Source organism: Corvus cornix, chromosome 4, assembly GCF_000738735.6.
Source record: "Corvus cornix cornix isolate S_Up_H32 chromosome 4, ASM73873v5, whole genome shotgun sequence".
In the NCBI taxonomy this organism is placed as follows: domain Eukaryota; kingdom Metazoa; phylum Chordata; class Aves; order Passeriformes; family Corvidae; genus Corvus; species Corvus cornix.
Genome location: NC_046334.1, coordinates 66,980,437 through 67,003,004, shown reverse-complemented (window position 1 = coordinate 67,003,004; position 22,568 = coordinate 66,980,437). Strand labels below are relative to the sequence as shown.

Below are 22,568 nucleotides of genomic sequence, written 5' to 3'. Positions count from 1 at the left end.
TACTTTAATGAGTCTAGGACATTTATTTAGGATCATTTCAAGGGATAAAGTATTAGGACTTTACACATAATCAAGGGAAGAATTGCCCAGACCTCATGGGACACACCAGACAAAGGATCCTCAGGGCAGACCACCACCAACCTTCTCCATGGAGACACTTGGCAAGTCAATCCTTTTGTTGTGAAAGGCAGTGTCCCTCAGCATTGTTGCAGTCAGGGGTTCTTGTGATACAGATAATTTAGTGACTGCATAGTGCTAAGTCTTTCTGGAGCTGGTGGCATACCCAGCAGTCCTAAAGGTGCAATATTAAAGAACACCAAACACTACAGCGTGGACATGAGCAGTGTCCTCTGCACTGGAGAGATTTGCAGGAAGAGTCTGGCACAATGGCACCATTGTCAGACCATCAGAAATAGCATGTGCTCCAAAGGCACACAGAGCTGATCTGCAGACTGAAGTATGTTGGCATTTTTGACACAGAGACCACAGAAGGAGAGAATTATCAAATTGCATTTCCTCAGGTCATGAGCAGGTTAAATTCTAGAGGAAAATAGGACTATCATAGATAAGCCAACAGTGCTGCATCTTGATGAGTTATGGCATTCTTTCCTGACGGCCAGAACAAGAGAGTTCAAAAATAAGTGGTAGCAATTTCACATTTTAATTGGCACAATTGTAGAAAATGCTCCTTGGCAAGTATCAGGTATTATGTCTTACAGACCAAGCATTTGTCTGCAACAGACTTCCTTTGTGTCACACAGGAATAAATAGACATGATGCTGCCTTATATGGCATAAGCATCACCTTGTGAGGGAGATGTGATGACTGTGAAATGAAGCCGAAGTTGGCAACGATAATGCAAACAAGAGGATACCTTCAGCATGATTGCTGACCCCATTGCATGAATAGCACGATTCTGACTGGTAATAAAATCCTCTGCTATTGTTTGTGTGTGCATGAAACACCCTTGTAGTGAAATATATACTCGTGTTCTCTCCCAGAAAACTGCAAAAGAAAAATTAGTGCCCTCTTATGACTTGAAGCCAGAAAGCTGCAGACAGAAACAGCGAAGAGAACTGCAGGTCAGTTCAGTCTCTGTTTCTCGAAGTTACACAGCACAGCCTCAGCTGCTGCTTCTTAACGCTGAAGTCTTGAATACTCACTGTGCATTGCCAAAGTCCTCTGCTCAGAAATTTTCAAAATTAAGCCTAAATAATTTCTTCCTTCAGACCACTAGTGCTTATTGCGTGACTGCCCGTGCTTCCATTTTTACCTTTCACATCCCTGAGGACTCCTGCATCTGAGTTACTGTTTTAACTTCCAGTAACCTCATGCAGTCCCTCACATTCGCTGTTCACTTTCGGTTGCTTTTCTGATGTTTCACACCCTACATCACATCCTTGCTCTTCCTCTCAACGCCTGTAGCTTTTCCATACAAATTCCATACCGAAAAGGCCATTCCTGATTCAGTCCCTTTAGCCAAACAGCAGTGACGAGTGAATTTGTTTAGAGGTAACTCAGCACCCTCTGCTGCATCCTCAGCGAACTGCAAATTTCCTTGCATGTGAAGGACCAATTCCTCGCAAAAGCCAGAAAGTTTCAGTGAAGACAAATGCCTAAGAGAGTGATACAGGAAATTCCGTGCCTAATGGAAAATAGAAAAAACCTTGCGGTTTTTTTTCCTTCTCCTCTTCTTAAAGATTAAAATACTGAATTTAGTATTTTCAGCTTTTTTGAACAAATGATCGAAGCCTTGAACTTGGCAAATGACACTCCTCAAACTTTCTCCTTTTAAATTCTTTTCCCTACCTATTATTTTATGTAAGAGCCACTTAGATGTAAACTTTGAAAAATTTCATATTATATTCAGTTCATTAATTTTTTTCCGTTTTTTTCTGAACTGGGAAGCAAGAGGGTGTCATTCAAAAGTGTTTCTGCTCAGCATGGATAGCTCCTGTACCTTTGCTTTCTTACTCAAACTACATTGTTCTCTCTTCAAAATGCATTTCAAAGCTGTAATATTTCTGAAAATGAGGTAGCTGGATTTTTTTTTCTTCAGGATTACTCTGCGGGCTCAAGTAGATTAGGTAATACATGTAAAGTAGAAGATACCACCAGACACTACTAAGTAGTCCAAAGCAGAAGTAAAATAGTATCAATATCCATTTTCATATACACTTTTCTTTATTGATGCGATGTTCCAAGTTCTCAGCCTACAGCTACAAAACAAAGTCTGCCTGTGTCCAGCTTTCACTACAGAAAAGGTAAACTGATGACTACCTGAACCATGAAGATTGTTACTGAATTTAAGCAGAAAACCACTGTGGTGGGCAGGGAACAGAAATCATCCAGCTCTCTGGGGATGTTTATTCACATCTCTGAGTGACAGCGTAATTCTTTGTTACTGTGAGTGTTGTACATCTAGCACGTACGACTCTTTCCTACATGAATTCTTTCAGACAAGGCCCATTTATAGACACAAATCTTCAGCTTCATGAAGCTGAATTCTGCAACTGATGAGGGCTGGCGGGGTGGGATGAAACAAAACTAACGAAACCCAAGTATTCCACCTGATTGTAGAATGCAACTTCCAGCAATTATAAAAGCTATAGTATGACTTCACAGACTTGGATGATGACTCTGCAGTGTGATGAAGCAGAGATAGAGAGAACCCCTTCTTGGGATCCAGACAAACAGAAAACCATTGGAGCACAAATAATGTCAAAGCTGGCAATCATATTTTACCAGCCTCACTTTTCAAGCCATTCAAGCTCATCTGGAACTAAAGGAGAGTAGAAAATTTTTAAGAGTTACACTACACACCTTTATTTGAACACATCTGTGGCACTGAAATATTAATGCTTTCAACTGGATGTTTGCTTGGAAGGAAGCTGACTTTGAGATCCCAGTTAAACTTTGAAGTATAAGAATACTGAGGAGGAGAAAACACACCAACTTTCCCACAGTAAAAAAAAGTAAAGGCAGTTATACACTGACATAAGGCAAATGTGAAGTTGAAAATTCCCATGCTGGAACAGGGCAAGGACTCTTCTCCCTGAGCAGTGGAAGAAACGTGATGAATTGATTGTAACCTCCATTCCCCATCTCCCTGCCCTTCTCGGGGAGGAGGCAGAGCTGGGATGGAGGGAAGGGTGGGGGGGAAGGTGTTTTTAAGATTTGTTTTACTTCTTATTATCCTGCTCTGATTTTGTTAGTAGTAAATTCAATTAATATCCTAAAGGTGAGTCTGTTTTCCCCATGATGGTATTTGGTGAATGACTTCTCCCAGTTCTCACCTCAACTCCTGAACCTTTCAGTGTTTTCTCTCTCCCACCCACTTGTGACGTGAAAAGTAAAACATTTCAACTCAAAAGAAATTCAGGGAACTTTATCTCAAAAAAAAGCCCAGCAGCTTTTAGTTTTATTATGCTTAAAAATAGTTCAGGTAAAACAAAACAAAGGCATTTGATGACTCAGTCATACCAAAATTTTGCCACATACACAGTGATGGTGGGCATGTGAGTTCAAGAGATTCTGAGAAAGAAAAGGCTGCATTCTGGCACGCTTCATTCAGAGTCTCCAGTTGCTACTCCTGGGCAAAAGTAAAAGTACTCTTCTCTGTGTTTTGTCTCTTCATCCCAGTTCCCCCATTTCATTCCATTTTAGGGAGAAATTGCTGCTACCTAAATCAAATGGTGAACTTTCACAAGTGTGGAACAGATGCTGTGTTATGAGCTTGGCAGAGCCTCCTAGAAAATAATATCCCTCAAAACTTACCCCTTTTGAAGAGTGCAAACGAGGAGAGATGTTTTGAGTAAGAACCAAACTTTGGAATTCTGTAATCAAAAATCCATAAATTAATTTCTTTTTTTTTAGGACTGCAGTCCATCTCTAATACTGTACAGGCACAATTATTTACAGAGTTCTCCTGCAGCTCAATGCACTCACAGCTAAAAAAGCTCATTCAACATATAATCAATCATGTTTTGCCTTAACGCTTAGGTAATAAAGGACTTTTATTTATACAATATATTTGAAGCCAGAATTTCAAAAAACAAAAAGATTTTGTACTCCCATTTAAAACTACTGTAGATGTTAATAACGAAGATGATGTTTTAAATACAGTATTCATGCCGAACAACTAGCTGTTTTATGCCAATTTGTCACGTTACAGAAGCTACAAATACTTTGATATCCAAAGACTATGCAGTGGTTCTCCAGATGTTTCTTAACCAAAACAATTCACAGATGTTTGCTCATCTCTCTGCTGAATGTCCTCCAAAATTAGTTGGTCCTAGAATAAAAATACAAGTACAAATGAAGAAAAAACTTGGTAGAACTAAAGGAAAACTTTATTCACGTAAATTATTTGGGGAATTTGCATAAGGAAAAGCAAAACTATCAAAAATTAAAAATACAACCCATACAACTTGATGAAAACTTTTCTATTGCTGTTTTCAGGAATGTAAATATGCTCCTCTGTATTTCCATAAAAGCATTTTTGCCATTTTCCAATTTCAGCTACACAAGTGAATCTCCAACGCATTATTCTGTATATGAACTGCAATTCATTGCAATCATATAGCCAAATGACATCTATTACTAAAGTTCAATACAGCTACTTTTTTTGTAACATTAATTTCTCCCACATTATTTGGAGATCCTATCAGGTTCATGCATTATTTCACATACTGTATCACTGTCCAGAAATTTCACAATTAAAACAATTGCAATGTAAGCTTTTACAAGCTATAAGCCTTCAAGTCTTACAATACTTTTATTTTAGTTTCACGAACTCAAAACTGCTTGAGATGTGCAGGAAGATCACATTTATTAGTATGGAGTAAAAAGTGCTTTAGAGATGAATTATCTTTTTAATATAAGTTAAAAAAAGTATTTCACCTGTGATGCAAACTCTGCAATAAGGAGAATTCGGCTTGCAAGATGTGATGGCAGGGTGCTCCATAACCTCATCCTGGTTCTCTTTCCCAAAAAGGGCTGGACCACTCAAGGTCCCTTCTGACCAGGGCTGTTCTATGATTGTATGTCTATGATTCTGTGACTTTATTAATCAATGTGCCCCGGTGCAATTCCTACCTACATCCATCCCCCTTGGGCTGATTTCTATGCAGCTACTGTGGCTAGTTTTATGTTGCACTCAACAAATAATACCCTGGAGTAGCTCCCTTTTTAGTGTGATTTGTGGACATCTACATGGATATCCTGACAGGCAGATCTTTAAGAAATGTGAAGTTGAGACAGAAAATTTTGACTTTATCAGACTTAAATCTCTGTTAAAATATCATTCTGAAGTGAAGCAAGGACACATTTCCCCAGCAGATACTCTGCTGCACATAAGACCAAGGCAAAATACCATCATAAACACCAATATTTTTCATATTTTGCTGAGAGACTACTTTCAATTTTGAAATACCATTATTATGCTGGTTAATTTATTTAGGCTGCTATGCGCAAAATTTTTCAGGAACTGTTAAATGTTATTTTATAAATATACTTGCCTGGCTGTTGTCTTTGCAGAAGTCCAGAGATGGTGATTGGCTGCCTTGATAGAGGCAGCTGTGGGGAAGGTGATGTAAATGGATACAGCTGAGGGGTTCTGAAATCAGAACTAGCCCATGACCCCCTTCGACTGCTTTGGGATCCAGATGATGATGGACATACACTGTGTGGCAATCTTACAGGGGTGGATCTGTTAATGAAATTAATTCATGCATGTGATTTGAGGCTACTTCTATAACAATACAAAAGATTCCAAAATTATTTCAATTAATTGTGATAATATTTTAAAAGCAAATGTCATAAATTATTGTGCTCTATGAATTCCTTAACAGTTTTTTACTTATTTAAGATTTTTACGTATTTCAAGAAGCACACTGACAAAACAAATTATGGATTCAGAGGTGGAAAAAAAGAAGTACTTTCTTACATATGTTTTAAATTTCTGCTTGGAAGATATATTTGGCTTAATGATTATAAAGAACAAGAGCTGAATTTTTCTGGAACGATTTAAAGTTAATTATTGATATTATTGATAACCCTCACAGTCTGAGACATTTTCAATGTTTAAATGAAAAAAACAGAAACGCCTGTTGCAGGCTGCATGAAAAGTTTAGGTTATTCAGAGAACAGCCCCTGTGCATATATTGTGCTTTCATCTCTGATTTTTATAAGAATGATACAGCACAGACATTGTTGCACTTCCTTATTATAAAATTATTACCCCTTTTTATAGAAGTACCATGACCATAGAGATCAACAGCTACAGAAGCTCAGATTATATCTGCATATTTTTGTAAAACGTGATTTCCAGATAGAACTTTTCACCAAAACCAGACACATTCACATAGGTGATAGCCAGGCTGCACAGTAACACTTCCTCAGATCTAGAATATAACCTTTAAACATACAGATTAATACAGGACAGAGCGGAAATTTCAGTCTCTTATAGGAGATGGTAACCTCTTGAAAAAATACTGAATTACCTTGTAGACGCTGCTCCAATATTTTGACTTGGCATTATTAGAGATGTCTGAGAACTTCTGTAGGATACACTACCTGTTTTTGAAAACAGGAGCGACATGAACTACTCATTTTACTTAAGAGATAACTTTGAAAACAAAGATCAGTAGTTTAATTGCACGATTTGGGACAAATTAATGATTGGTTCATTCAAGAACTAAAAATGGTGCACAATTACAACAGTCAATGAGAGAGCTCAGCTGACACAAAACCAACATATTACACCATCCCTGCAAATCTTGTTCCAGTTAAACACGTGTTGGTTTCTTTCACCTTCTTTCATTTATTAGACTATTACTAGGCTATCAGGACAGCTGTGCTGAAGTGCTCCAGTTCTTCAGCTAATCTTTTTTTATCCCATCCACCTCTGAGAAGGAAGTTTTTAGTGCACCATTAAATCACTGTTTCCACTTGCCCTTACTTTTGCACATAAACTTCGATTCCCTCAGCATTGTCCACTGCAAAACTTTATGGGATGTTTCTGAAATGTGTTGAACGCATAACTGTTCTACATATAATTTTACTATCTAATAAATACCTATTTATATTTAGACACAATAAAAAACCAGTTAACCTCAGCTCTCTTTATCTTGTTATGCCTAAATTTATAGGCAAGCATGCATTTAGAAAGAGTCTGAGCTATAAATCAGACAAGCATAGAAAAAGCAATTTTTCCTCCTTCATTGAAATTGCACTACAGTTGCATTTGTCTTTGTTTTGGGACATTTACACCTTGTAAAAACATAACAGTGCTAAAAGCTCTTTATGTGGCTGGAGATGGAGTCTATGAATTGCTGAAGCCAGGTGAAAGCCTGTCTGAGCATGGACTGCTGCAGAAACATGCATTGTGGGCAATGTTACTCTCTGTTAACCACAGAAAAAATTATGAAGCTTAACAGAGGGTCAACAATGTATATTGCAAGTTTTCCTGTTCTGTTCAATCTTACATATAGTTACAAAATTTTCTTTGCAACTGTTGACTCGGCAAAAATCAGTTTGGTTACAAGTAATCATTTACTGAACAGAAGAGGTAAGTACTAGGAAAATATTTCACACTTCAATTTAACCATTTCCCAACTGCTAGATTGAAGTCCACGTGGTAAATTCCTTACACCTCAACACAATTCAGATTTTTTCAGTAAATTGCTAATGGATGGATTTTAATTAATTCGTCCTCTTAATGTAACAGAAATTTTATTCAGTTACAAAGTTAACTTTTACTCACCCATACGTCCATCCTGTGGTGGAGTTATTACTGATAATCTTGTTGGACCAGTTGGTGTCTCAAGCTAAATTAATGGAAAGTCATTAACCACACTTTAATAAGTATATTAATTATTAAGACATTTTAAGCAATAGTGTTGTATTTTTGAGGTCTGAAGAGCCTGCAGATTTCTGGAACTTCCTATTGTCAGTTTTGTTCGTAGCACTAAAATGCAAAAGCTAAGAATTAAGTTACTATTTTTAAAGATTGGGGGGGGAGTAAGTGTATTTTTATTCTAATCGGTCACACTCAGATAAGAAACAGATCAGGCACTCCCCACTGTTTTCTGTGCTGAGATTCCATTTGCAAGCTAGCATCTGTGCCTGGATGTTACCTCTTCTAACCAGGATACCAACACTGTGAAAAGCTCCTGCCTTCATTCTCGTGTTAGCAATATCATTCAAAACTTGCAATTCCCTACTCAGGTATCAGAGTCTAAACGGCGCTTTCAGACCACTGACATTTTTGTAGTATTGAGATTTTAAGAATTTGCCATTTAATTTGGCACCACAAGTTTAAAAGCCTGTATATGGCATGTGGAGAATATAATTCCAGAAATTAATGTTGTGATTTATTTCCTTTTGGTTTCTTTTGGGGAGCATCTGACTTCTACCCCGCATCAAGCATATCTGAAATCAGCATGCACATTAGAATTGTTTTGAATAGGATGGGGGGAGAATCCTATTTTCTGCAGCATTAACAGAGCAGGAGAAGTCCAAAGAATATATGTGTGTAACTACACATAAACATATATTAAAAAAACCCACTTACTTTCCTCACTGGTGAAGGTACAGGATCAATCTCCATTGCCTCCATCCTTGCAAGAAGGTCAAAATAAGTATGACATTGTAATAAAAATAACATTTTCATTATAAAGACTAAAATTATGTCAGATTCTAATGTTAAATTTGACTACTAATGGAAAAGCATAATACATAATGCATAACACATAGAAGTATTTAGGACTTATTCCAAAACTCACTAGCAGTAAGAAAAATCTATTCATTGATTCTGAGCTTTGGTTTAGACATTTATAGAGAAAGTTATTTTATGATTAGTGTTGTTATTCTTCCATTTGTCTGAATAAATATGCATAGTTATGTATTTGTCATTTGTATCCACAACAAGGGCACTCTGAAACTCTACTTTTTTGTAGAAAAGAAAGTCACAGTCAAAGGCATAGAAACATTTTAGCTTGAGCAAGCTGTAAATTCATTTTACTTAAAATTAAATGAGCCTTACTGGACTGGTTCATCCCATCTAGCTTGAGACAACTACAGTGTATATATAAGGTGTCTGTACAATAAATTTAGTTCTTCCTTATGGTAAATGGAGAGTGTCTCACTAATCTATCTATCTAGCCATTCATCCAGAAATTCTTTGGAATAAGGTGCATCATGCCTTAGATTTCTTTCCAGTGACCACAATCCATACAACTGTTATGTACACTTGGATAGATAAGACCTTCCTCAGTTCTTTCATATTTGAACAGTTTGCAAAAACAAAACACAAAACCAGAAAATATTTTAAACTCACTACAAAAAAAGTTACTTTCTGTACAAAATATTAGTTAAGATTTTCATTGAAAATTAACAAATTTGTACCTACGTTTCAGAAGTGGAAGGACGACTAGAATGAAGAGAATATGAAGAATAAACATTCTGTTTTCTTGAAGGAACTGAAGTCATTAAGAAATTTAATATTAGAACATAGCTATGTCCAGTGACAGGTATTTCATAGTTAATATCTTAAACCAACACTTCTTACTGGAAAATGGATTTCTGCTTGTACTGGAAAATGGAAGTGGTGTAGTTTTTTCAGGAGGTTTCATACTAAAGAGGAAAGAAGAACCAACAGATATAAATTGAAAGCTGGTTTGATTACTTCACATGTCTAACTAGTCAATAAAGTATAAAATCAAAGCATTTTATCCATCAGTAGCTGGTTTTAACATGACACTATTTGCCATGAAGCAAAAAAAGAATTTATTTTATAAGCTATGAACTTTCTCTTTATACCATAGTATCTGCAGCACTCATTACATACCCAACAATATCAGTTTAGCACAACATTATGGCAAGGTACTTCAGGGAACAAAAGATGGTAAAATACAACTATTAACTATAGCCAAGCCCAAAATTAATTTCATTTCATGAAATTATACATTTGCCAAACTTGAAAAATCTAGTCATGAAAAGAAATGTTGGTGCCTTCATGATATTCATCAATAGCTTTGTAAAACTGGTACCTTTGACAAGAACCATAAATAGGAGGAATATGTTTACTGGGGAAGCAAGGAGAGGCCCTAGGACTCTACTCTTGGTAGAACTCAAAAAAAATTCTAAAATTCAGCAAGAACTCTGTATTTGATAGAACCAAGATGCTATTTATTTGAGATGCAGACAAGAAAATGGAGGCAGTGAATAAAAATATTTAAACTGCAATAATCCACCACATACAGAGTTTCCTTTATACTGTTTTTTCTTTCTGTTACCTTGCACCAGGCAGTCTAAGAGAGCACAATACAGTATTATGTGCATTTTAGAGTCAAGGGAAAGTCTGTACTAAAAAAAAAACCCACAAAAAAAGAATAAAGATCAACAAATTTGTGCAATTAAAGTGCTGGTTTCATGAACTGGCTTATTAATGAGATTTCAGTAACACTTTTGGCTCTATGTTGGAAATAAGATGAAAAGATTAAGGTGTATCAGTCATTAAACAGGGGGATAAGGATAAGCAACCTCTTGGCTACCACTTTGAAACATTTAAGAAAAAACACTCATTCAAGATGAGACAAGAAGTTAATTTTTACTAGAAAAATAAAAGATGAGAACCATGTTAAAAAATTCTGGTAACTTTGTAAATGGGCTAAGATACCAGGAAGGGTATCATAGCACTTTCAGGCTGCTGCTAGAAAGTCCATTGCAAAATACACAAATGTGGTTATGTAATTGCAAACAAAAATTTAAAATGGAGTATCTATATGACAGACTTGATGAAAAGTTAATTTCTGAGTTAACTACTGAGTTGAATTTTAAAATAAAAGGACTTTTTTGTGACAGGATTGATTAATGTGAATAAAATGGATCTGATGTCAGAAATCACTATTCATTTACTTCTGTAAAAATAAAGAACACAAACAAAGCATGAAATTTTTATTGTTTTATCCATTAAACTTAGTGTAGTCTGATTACATTTACTTTCGCTGCATTAAACCTCTTACCATTGTATCTGTTGCACTTGTTGTGTTACTTTCTTGAGAGACTCTTCCAGCTTTGCTATCTGTGAGATAATCATAGATTTAAACAAAATCTATTTTTGTGATATACAGCTTCATTTTCATCCGACTAGTATTCTAAAATGTTGAAAGGCTGCTTTCTATTGCTTTTAATCTTAAGACATCATTGCTATTCCAGATTTATTGGAGCTGTTATGGCTGTGTTATGGATCCATTAAACAGTCAGTCTGGAAGAGATATGCTTCTTTTTGGCAGTTAAAGACTTAGTTTGATTACCTTTTGTTAAGTATGCTGGTAATACTGGATAAATTAATACTGTGAAAAGTGCTTAAAAACAATTTTCTTTTCTTTTGCTTCCTATTTTCCATATCTGATATAAAACCTATGATATGATTAATATGGAGTTACCTGGAAAAGCTACTAATAAATGTAGAAAATGCCATGTTCCCATATTTCTCATTTCAGATTAGAAATGTATTCAGTTCACTGCAGTTACCTATTTGTAATAAGCTTAAGTGAAAAGTATTTCCTGCTATGTTAGAGACACAACCAAAAGTATCTCCATTAAAGAATGTTATGAGCTGGCAAAATTGAAGAATATTAAGGTCAAGAACATTAGGTCAGCTCCCTAGTATGTGTATTTTTTACAGTCTTTCATTATGTGAACATATATTATATTTTATGAAGGATGTAAAAATTTACTCAACAGCCTCAATACTGCATCTATATTTTATCCTTAATTTCCATTATGTGACCTTAATCCTTCACACTGCTAATATTTTCATTTGAAGGCAAATTATGAGTTTGCTTGTTAACTTTTCATGCTTCTCACACTATTATTTGAGTCCTTTAATAAAATTACCTGATCTATAAAATCATACTGTTTGTGGGAGACACTATGCTCTTTTTGCAGATGTAAAACTCTGCAAAAAAGATTGAAGACATATTATAATTAATGTAAGGTCCGGTTTTTGGTATTCTTCTGTTTTCTTCTTCCTAATGAGAGCTAGGTTTGATTAAGAAAGTGACCGGTCAGGAAGAATGTACTTTTACCCTGTCGCTCTGTAGGACTGGGTAATTTTAAGACCAAAGTACCTTAAAGAAGGTAACTATTTGATTTTCAATATTTTGGGATCCTAGCATAAACAGGCCATCTAGACCTGACAGGAACATGGACAGCAAGTGCCCACCATCACTTGCACCCCAATATCTGCACAATTCACAAAAACAGCAACAAAGCAGTTTAATGATGACAATGAGACCTTGTTGGTTGACAGTGACAGGGGTGACAAACTAGAAATAAGGAAGGGGACCTGAAACAAGACAGCCATGAGAAACTGGAATGGTGTTTAATACAACCAGCCTCTCCCGACCCTGATCCAATGCAAGCAGTTTTAGCATACTAACAATACACAGAATGAGGAAAACAACAACAAACCCACCTGAAACAGTGTGTCATTGAAGCAGCAATCGACCATATTTTCAACTGTTTTGGTACTGTCACCCGAACACCTTCCTTAGGTCAAGTACCATCCCTGAATACTTTACAAACACTCTTGAGTGAATGTCTCAACAGTAAATAACTTAGAAAATTACCATTAAAAAGTATCAAAACTCTCCACAGATTCTTTGGAGATAACATCTCTATTTATGCTGAATTCTATTAAGAGATTTATTTTGCTTTGTCTACAGGTTTCAGTTTTACCATCTGGAGTTGGTGCAATAGATTAGAAAGGGGATAAAATCAGGATTCCTCCCTGACCTGGCTTTGAAAGCAGAAGGACAGCACCCTAAAAGAACTACACACACCACAGTACACTATGACTGATCCCAAAATGCATTCATGGAGAAGAGGGAAGAATGGGCCACAGAGCACCAAATTCTCCAAGCTTTCTATCCATGACAATCATACCAGAAACCCTCCTCACACATGAAATGCCCACCTGGGCAGCTACATGAGCTTTTCTCTGTCATTTCATACACAGAGCACCCACTCAGGGGTCAAGTCACCAATACTGCCAAGTAGCTTTAAGCAATATTCCATGTCCTTAGAAATGAAAGAAACATCCAACTATTTTATCAAATATTTAGAAGTAGCTGAAAAATGAAAAAGAAATCTGCCTTCCAGCTTACAAAGGAAGAAGCAGAGTCACAAATGCAGTACCTGTTCTCCACAGAATAATTAATTCTGTCCTTCTTCTCACTGAGCTATCCCAAATCCAGGGTATTAGCCCTTAGTCTTGCTCCCCATTGCTCAAGCTTCTCATTTATTTTGCCAGCCCTAGTCTTCTTTCCCTCTGGGCTTATCTTTTAGCACCTATCTCTCCCCACCTCTTTCACATTCCCCTCCATACAGTGAATTGGTTTCTTCCCACCCTGTTCTTTGATTCTCCATTTAATATTAATCACCTCACAACTAGAATATTGTATTAAAAATAGTCACCAGAATTAATACAGCCCTCACAGACTTTAAACATTTAAAAACTGGTATTTATAATGACAGAAATTAGTCAATCCTGACAAATTATTCTAAGTATTCTGATAAAAGATTAATATAATTTCTAAAAATAAACCAAAGTAACAAGGCAAACATAAACAAAACCCAAGAAAATCACAATTAGAGTTACCTTTTGTTTGTGGTATGCTAATAAATGCTTACGATGTTTTTCTTGAAATTCTGAAACCTAAAAATAAATACAGTTATATCAAGCGTCACATAATTACATTTACACACCACAGCAAAGAAGTGACAGAAAAGAACTACTTCACAGTATTCAAAGATTTTTGTATTTTAATAGGCAGTTAACGTATCTTCTTTAAATCCTCTCCAAAAAACCCCCAAAACATTCTAAGTTATCATCACAGATAGAGGAAGTCTTTTAATGTTCATTTAATCCAATATCACCTACACTAGAGTTGCTAGATTTATTTCACTGAAGTTATATTTTAACACTGTGTTCAATAAAAAGGTAAAGACATTAGAAAGCCAGTTTAGCTGCAGTGTTTCTTATTCATTAGTGCTAAGCAAACACATACAATTAATGGCAACATAAAAAGTAATCTGTCCTACTGGCAATTATAATATGCCCTGTAAAAATACCCTGTTAATTAAAAAATAGTTGTTAGACACACTGTCTGGTGATGTGTAAGTACTTCTTGTGTCCAAATGAGGATCATAAACCATGACAGGTTAAAAGTAAAAATGACAAGGAAGGCAAGACAAGAGCTTGAGGAACAAATTACCATAGGCAATAACTTCTAATACATCTTTCTTCTCATGTGTAAGAAAACTGCCAGAAAATGTGAAGGAATAGAGACAACCAAGAAGAAACACTGAGAATATAAACCCACAGAGAAGTATCCAACTTAAATGGTTACTGTTTATTCCCTGTGGAAGAACCCGGGAGGTTCCCATCAAGGGATCAGGCATGTCTTTGGAAGAGCAGATGGAGGAAATAACCCTCAGAAAGAGATGGCTTTGAGCTGCCTCCCCTCACTCAGAAATGAGTTCTTGGGTCTAGGAGAAACCTGATTGTCAGTTTAGTGCTCAGTACCGGTCAAAAAGTAAATCAGATCTTACCAGTCATTTAAAACAGAATAGGGGACATCATCGTTCCCCTTTAAAAAATGCATGTTACTCTATCCTGAGTCTGGTTAACATCTCAGAAAGGATAGAGTAGTTCTGAAAATAGTTCAGATTAATCAGAGGTATGCAAGAGCTTCAGTAAAAGAAGGACCACATAGAATATGAATCTTCATGGCTGAAAAAAAGATCATTGAAGAAGGGATGCATTAGCAATCTAAAACTAATGATTAGCACAGATGTAGTGCATGGGAACGGACACCTTTTCCTCCAGAATGGGATTCAAGAGTATCAAATGAAACTAACAGGTTAAAACCTGAAAAATGAAACCATCACCATGCAGTGAACAACCTGTGGGCCTCCCTTCCACAGTATGAGACAGAAGTTAAAATGCAGGAAACAACCTGACAATTATGCGGGGGAAAATATCCACCACAAGCATCTGAATGCAGAGGACCAACCCCACCTTGAGAAATCCCTATGTCATGAGTTTCTGAAAGCTGGGAGGCTCTTCTGGAGATGTATCACTACATGCCAGCTCTGCTCTCATGCTTTCCAAAGCACCCACTGTTGTGGCAAGATATAAGATTAGATAAGAGATTAGATGTCTTTTGATGCTGGGACAAGTTCTGAACATACCTCAATGCCTTCATTATGCTTCAGTATGTTCCCAACAGGTTATCTCAGGCTACAGGCAACCTACCTCAGCCTTTAGAGATTGAGCCCTCTTCTACCTTCCTTTGGCACATCATGGAAGTTTGCATTCCCATGTGATTGGAGGTGTGGTTCTCTGCATTTGTTCAGTTTACAGAGTAATTGCTGATCCTGCTGTTAAAAAGTGGATATGGAAGGATGGAGGAAAGCTTCATGTTTACCTTGTGTTACCTCTGCATCTGAGGAGAAGCCCTGCTCAAGAAAGGGGCCAAGCTCAGCTCTGGAAAAGCCTGTGAAGCCTTGGATAGAGCAAATGTGAATCCATGACCATTGCAGGAGAAAACTGGCAATATTCCCTGGGTCACTGTTCTGCTGGATCAGGAAGCTCACCCAAAGATCAGCAAGTCCCATCCCAAGGAGATGAGAACAGACAACGAAGGCTGCAGCTGGGCCCAGGGAGAATGTACTGCTGGAGCGGCTGAAACTGCTGCCGAAATGCACAGGGACAAGAAGTGCCAAAGCCAAGCTGAAGAGATGCAGAAAATGAGGAGGAAATGGGAGCTTGTATGCACTCATTTAACCCAGACAGCTACTGAAGTTTTTGACTGGAAACTAAGCCTGAAGAAAGGAACCCTATCTGGAATTTACAAAGCAGGAGGAAATTGACCTTGGAATCATTTACTACATCTATCTGGGGGAAAAAAAGAGACCTGTTTTGATTAAAAAAACAAAAAAAAAGGAAAAGGGAGAAAGAGCACAAGCAGCTCAGGACTGTAGCCAGCTCAGGTTTTCACTGTGTAATTTTTTATTGTTATAATTAAGGCACACTATCTGGGCATGTTTAAGCTTCTGGCAGATCTAATTTTTCATTGCATTGCATTGAAAGTGATTTTACACCATTAAAATAACCAGACTAGTGGTCCTTAGAGAGAGTTTGAAAACATAAGCAGTGACCATAATGAATAATTTATGTCTTCTTAAGAACTTTGAAACTGTAGAATTAAGGAAGTAAAAATGGTAATGAGCATACATTCATTTTCAAACATTCATTCATATACTTCTCCCATTCACATAAAAATCAGTAGGAGCTGTTGATTACTTTATAGAGTTAAAAAGTTTTACGGCAGATTCACCTGTGATATTTCTTTTGAATATTTCTTGCATAACACATCTACTCCCATGAACAGTGATTGAATATCAGGATTTGTCTATGAAGAAAGGAAAGTATACCAAGGTTAGGATTTTTATTAGCAAGTTATATTAAATAAAGTCTTTTGTAAAGTGTTTCTTAAATTGACTGATGTATATAGATTAAAAAAATTGACAGATCAGGGTAGGATAATGCAGAAATTGAAAACAAGCCCAGTGTTCTTTAATGGCCTTATCAACCATCTGGAAAGCATTGGGCTTTTGTTTAAATATACTACACACATACATACTTATTGAGATTCAGGTAGTACCAGTGTCCCGAGGACATTCAAGGAGGATGCTGTGGCCCATGGAAGAGGCACTGCATTCAGACCAACAGCCAGGTTTCTGGCAGCCCCTTTTGGTTCTCACCATTCCCAGCCACCTGGATGCATTTTATAAACCAGTTTTGTTTCAAAGTCCTTTTTCAGAACAGTTCTAGTGCTGACTGGGATCCCTTTGTCTCTCCCACCCACTGGGCAGCAGAATATTATCCTAGAATAAGGAAAGAGCCCTAAAGTAGTTGCTGAATTTTTAAAGTATTTTATGACTTGTGTCTTTTAATCAGAGATCATGATGTGGCCTCACAAATTGCCACGTGTGCTCTTAAAAAATGTTGAGTAAGTGCTCTACACCTAAGCCATCATTGTAATAAAAATATATTTATTACTTATGGCAAGGAAAGCATTGCTGCAAAATATAAAGTGGATTTCAGAACAATAGTGACATTTGAACATCTATCCAAATCTACAAAGTAGTGTATTTAAGTCTTACTTTAATCCAGAATACACACATTCCTAATCTGCTCATAAGAAAAACAAAGAAAATACAACCCCAAAACAGTTATATTAGTTACAGTACTACATTAGAATAGTTAAACAGCTTTCAAAAACAATGAATCTCAGGAAAAAAAAATCTACCTGTAAACTGGAAGGTTCTCTTTGATGTATTGTAAATGTGTAAGAAAAGACATGTTTACAATTAGCCCAAATTTGAATTAAAAAAGCAGAAATAATGCTGGCATACTCAGATGATAGGAGAAGGCTGCCCCAGAAAGAAGGCAGCCCTTATGTAAGGAACCACCTTTCAAAATCCAGTAAAAAAGAACTGAAACTGCTGTAGGCAAAATCTAAATTACTCCCAGAAGTACTAAAAATCTCAAAAAGCTTTAAAAAAATAGAAGAATTTTAGAAGGTGAATTATCAAAAGAAATAAGAACTAGGCCACCGGTGAATGAAGCATAAGTTTTCTGGGATACTAAGAAAGCAGAAGGGTAAGTGCAGTCACTTTAATTAAAAATAGTGCATTGAAAAAAGATTAGGCTTTGCTCCAGTTTGAAATGCACAAACATCTAAAAAGACAGTATTTTTACCTACACCAAAAATATCTTAACACTAGCATAAAGTCAAATATCCAAGATTCAATAACAATTCAATAACAATTCCAAAACCTATTTTCAATGTGTGCTTAAATGAGATCTTTTTAATTATAAAGGAAAAGGGAGCGTCTTATGTATGAAAAATAATTGAGAAGCTAAATTAACCTGGATTTGCAATGGATTTGTATCTTCTGTTTCCCATATTGTGACATAAGCTACTGTGATATCTTGTGCAGCAATTCACCTGATGGTCTGCACTGTTTGCTCACTGCAGAGCTGTGCTTGCAGCTGCCAATGCTTTTCTGATTACTGATGAGTTGTACCTGCACCCCTCTCACCAGGGGAAAGCAAGGAAAAGCAGTTTTTTCCTTGCTTTCCCCAGCTACTAATCTTTACAGAACTCACAGGAGGTAATTAATTGCATTTGAGACTTCCTCTGAACTTTTGAATTTGGTTGACATTAGCCAAAGCATTCAAAAATTTCCAACTGACACATGGAGAAAGAGAAAAGCAGACAGACAGCACAGTTAACCTACCTATGGTATTTATACAAAGAAAATACAAACAAGACAATAATATTCCATCTAGAAAACTTCATATATTTATAAAAATACATTTAGCTTCTTTAAATGAAATGTATTCATAGGAGCCAAGCTCCTATGCTCCTATTTAGGGTTCTATCAAAGCAATGACCTTGGTTTAAGTACCTATCAGATTTGAAAAAAATAAAACCCAACCAGCTTCATGCTGATGTAAAAACTCTTTCAAATAAAGGTTTGTACAACACTGTTTGTATTTTATCTGTTGCATGGAGGAGTAGCAGATGTTAATATGATATTCTGAAATACTGAACAGATTCTGATTTAGCATAACACTTAACCACCCTCTGGGGAAAGCGAGTGGGGATCATGAGACATAGAAGGAAGACATAAAGGTGACAAGAATGCATTACTGCAAAGATGAGAATATTTAATGTGTACATGTTGATTACCCCAACATACAACTTAATTAGGAGTTCTAACACATTTATAGGACCTCCTCCTCATTGGGAATTCTTCCATAGCATCAAGCTCATAAAGCTTACCAGGTATATTTCCACTAAGGTTCCTGAATTATGGAGCCATGACTTTTTTATATGCATCTTTAATTATCATTCCAATCATTTTATCTGTTCTTAATCAAGGCTAAGCAATCATCATTAATGTCTTTTTTAAAGAATATGGTAATTTGCTTCCTTCCAGCCCTCCAGAGCAGTGGCAGGTTCTAATGAAACATCTAATATTTTTGTTAGTATCCCAGTTATTGCATTTATAAATTCCTTCTGCTTTTTTGAAGTAAATGATCAAGTTCTGCTGAATTACTGCAACTTAAGACTGATTTAACTTAAAAATTTGATTGTTTTGAGCAAGGTGTTGGACAAGATGACCTCCAGAGGCACCTGAAAACTTAAATTATTGTTTGATGGAAATTAATAACAAAGTTTGCAGCAACAATAGGTTGATATTGAAAGCATATTAAAATATGCCCTTTAGAATTTTTATGAAGGGCTTTTTGATTGTTTTTGTATTTGATTACTGTGTGCACTGTTCCTTTGTATTATAATTGCATTTTGTTGTTTTGTTGTAATTTTATTTTAGTAGCACTGTCTTCTTCAGCATGCAAGATTCCTAGAAGGCCTTCATGTTTAACTGTATTGAATTTTATTAAATGTTTTAAGTGTTCCTCTTTTATCCTTACAAGGCGTTGGCTCTTAGGTAGGCATCAGTCTACAAAACTATAAATTTTTTCACAACCTATTTGTGAAATCAGCTAAAGAGAAGATTGCTCCTGGGAGAAATGGCAAAATTAAATATTCCTAGTGGTTTATCAAGAAAGGGAATTAAAAGCTCTTAATTCTCCAGTGAATAACAAGAATTCCCAATAATATTTCAGATCCTTTCTTAATCACACAGCCACGAGGAAAATAGTAAAGCTTAAGAGAAAACAGGGGGAAAAAAAACCTAATCCACTTGAAAACATTGCTGAGCCATCATGCAGGTTTTCAATTCAGTCCATTACATGAAATAATTTACTACAGTTCATCTTCTGTGATGTACAAATGCCAAAATCAATAAACATTTTTCACATTTTGATAGTAGTCACTGATGTTACACAGTAACCAGTAACATTTCTTGAAAAGTTTAGAATGATTTACAGTCCAGCAGAACCTGAAAACCTAGAGTCTCCACAGGTTTTAATTTGAAGGAACATAAACAACAAAAAGCTGAGCTGTCTGGCGCGTACATATGTAAGTTTAGCAACTATTATCAGCAAATATTCATGTCACAGCTGGCAAAAAAAAAGGAAGCATTTTGTAATGCAAATAGTTTAGCTGTTAAGCAAACCACAGATTAATGTAACGCAACAAAACTAAAGCTTGATTTACCTGTTTTGAAAGGACTAACGTACGACAAGCAGTTCTACAGATCAAACATTCATCCTTTTTGCCTGTAAGGTAAAGACACATTTAAAATATACATCAAACTGAATAGATATCGAATACATTGTAAATAGAATGTGATGCCTAAACCTCTGGAGCTTGTGGAAGAAATCTGCAGGTTAAACAAGAAGTATGAATAAACATGAATGAAGAATTTCATTCTATAACCATTACACAGAGTTGCACAGGAAAAATGCGTGTGAATGTCATCAGGTCTTACTCCTGCAAATAAGCACTCATGTAAATGATTTCATGAATATCATTAGTGTCACAAAACGCAGGTGACTTTTAGTTCCCTTGATTTAAATAGGACTATTTGCCTGGTTTAATTAAATGCATGCTTAAGTGCACTAATGACTTACAGTCAACCTGATATGTGGCTTTTTAGACTGGGACACAGTCTGGTTCTCCCAAGAAAATATATGAAACAAAAATGTCAAATTAATAATTTTAACCCTCCAGTGAAAAAACAATAAAATCACTTTTTAAAACTTTACCACTTTTAAACTGTCTCTTTGATTATTTGCAAATATATTAGAAAATATTTATAGCAAATACATATTATTTCAATATTTATAATTGGTAATTTTACTAGCTACTTCTAAAGATTCTAAGGATCAATATTTATAAACATCTTTAAATACATTTTAAAACTTGTATTGTCATTAATATTGAATTCACAGCAAAAAGATATGTGGTCTCGTAGGTCTTTTTCTGCCAAATGCTATTAAGAGCAGCAAGGAGAGATGTTGTTCAGGTTCTAGGAGCCTGCAAGCTGTATTTAGAAGCTACATTTTATGATTCTCTATCCTCAAGAGCAAGCCTGTGAAAACGTCTAGTCAAAAGTTTTTAATTCTGAAATACAGATTGATCATTTCTTCTGTGTGCCCTTACAAAAACCAGGGCATTTAGCATGATCTCAAAGGGAAAAACATTGATATTTGTCTGCTGCCTTTTTCTTTCTTTGGAAAAACAATTTCATTATTCCTCTCTTTCCCACATATCTTCGTCCGAGAACATCACAGGAGTCCCAAAATATGGTTCTGGAATTATACATAACACAAGAGCTTCAAAACATCACCTCCAACTTTCCCTCATGCTGCTGAAACTTTTCAGGAACAATACTGAGCCTTAAAACTTATTAAAGCTACTACTTCCAAAACCTACCCTAAAAAAACCCTACGGTTTTTAAATTGCTCTTTCACTAAAGAAAAACCATTCCTTTTCCCACATTAGCCAGAAGAGAGTGCCATCTATTAGGGTTTTACAAAATTATGGATCATAAGCATCCAGAATCCAGTTTTATTGAAGCCTCCATTGCCGGTGCCCAAGGCTTGCTCTCAAAGCCACATCCACCTGGAGGTAGACGCACACAGGTTTTACTGTTTGAAGCAAATCAATAGCAAGGATTGGAAAGGGTTATCAGTAACATTCGAAAAAGTGCTCAGAGCTGTCTTTGTTTCCACATCGGGTCAGAAATACCACTGTTTAGGGCGGATGTGTGCACGCCAGCACAGCCCGCCCCGCCGGGCGCGCCCCAGCAGCCATTACCTTTCTTCAGGCAAATCTCACAGAAAACGTGGCCGCAGCTGGTGAGGCTGAACGGCGGCGTGGGGTTGCGGGGTTCGCAGAGGCAGGAGTTGCAGAATACGGGCACGGCCATGGGGCAGCTGGGGCAGAGCCGTCCGTCCTCAGGCCGAGCCCCGCGGCTGCGTCCCCGCCACGTCCCGCCCGCTGAGGCGGCCCCGAGGGCAGCGCGCCCGGCGCCCCTCCCGCCGCGGGGCCTGAGGGCGGCAGAGCTTGGTCCTCACACCCCCCAACGCCCCCCCGGAATTTGGTTTTTCTGGCCTCTCACTACTGAACTGGAGCGGTGCCCACGCAGAGGGTGCTCTGAGAGATTCCTTCTCCCGTCCCCAAACATGGGGAACTGACTGCACCCACAGGGCTCCGGGCAGGGGCTTCAGTAGGAGCCCCGCCGTACTCATTCCTCCCGGGTCAGCAGATGGAGAGGGAAAAAATTTTAAAAAAGCAAGAATTCAGGAAGTTTGTTAATTCTCTATCATAGGTTTGCTATGGCATCTTCCGTTGTGGAAAAAGAGCAAAACAAGGAGATTTGATGTTCATTAGACAAAAAAACAAAACAAAACAAGCCAAAACAACAACCCACCATTGCTGCTAGTTTCCCTTGATGAAAGTTTTAGTGAAAAAGTCCCTTACAGACCTAGTTGCAGTGCAGGCTGTAAA

At 36.8% G+C, this 22,568-nt stretch overlaps 1 protein-coding gene across 2 annotated transcripts; it reads right to left on the bottom strand.

Moving 5' to 3' along the window:
• Positions 1-3,209: 3,209 nt before the first annotated feature.
• Positions 3,210-22,057, bottom strand: RNF212 (ring finger protein 212). Of its 2 annotated transcripts, XM_019286955.3 has the most exons (12): positions 21,876-22,057; positions 20,271-20,332; positions 16,413-16,487; positions 13,670-13,726; positions 11,028-11,086; positions 9,572-9,636; positions 9,413-9,482; positions 8,576-8,621; positions 7,766-7,829; positions 6,504-6,576; positions 5,520-5,710; positions 3,210-4,294 (listed from the first exon to the last, which is right to left on the bottom strand). In XM_019286955.3, exons 1-12 carry the CDS (start codon positions 21,985-21,987, stop codon positions 4,257-4,259), a joined length of 912 nt encoding a protein of 303 aa, XP_019142500.1. In that variant the 5' UTR covers positions 21,988-22,057; the 3' UTR covers positions 3,210-4,256. The 2 variants fall into 2 exon arrangements, with proteins under 2 accessions (XP_019142500.1, XP_019142501.1); XM_019286956.3 differs by lacking the exon at positions 16,413-16,487 and having other exon boundaries at positions 3,211-4,294.
• Positions 22,058-22,568: the final 511 nt, after the last annotated feature.

Excerpts from the sequence above, each read along its gene's own strand:
- RNF212 (XM_019286955.3), bottom strand. The coding sequence starts at position 21,987 with ATGGCCGTGCCCGTATTCTGCAACTCCTGCCTCTGCGAACCCCGCAAC. Across the intron at positions 13,727-16,412 it reads ATTCAAAAGAAATATCACAG|GTTTCAGAATTTCAAGAAAA; the intron begins GTGAATCTGCCG and ends ATTTATTTTTAG. Across the intron at positions 7,830-8,575 it reads TACCTTCACCAGTGAGGAAA|CTTGAGACACCAACTGGTCC; the intron begins GTAAGTGGGTTT and ends CCATTAATTTAG.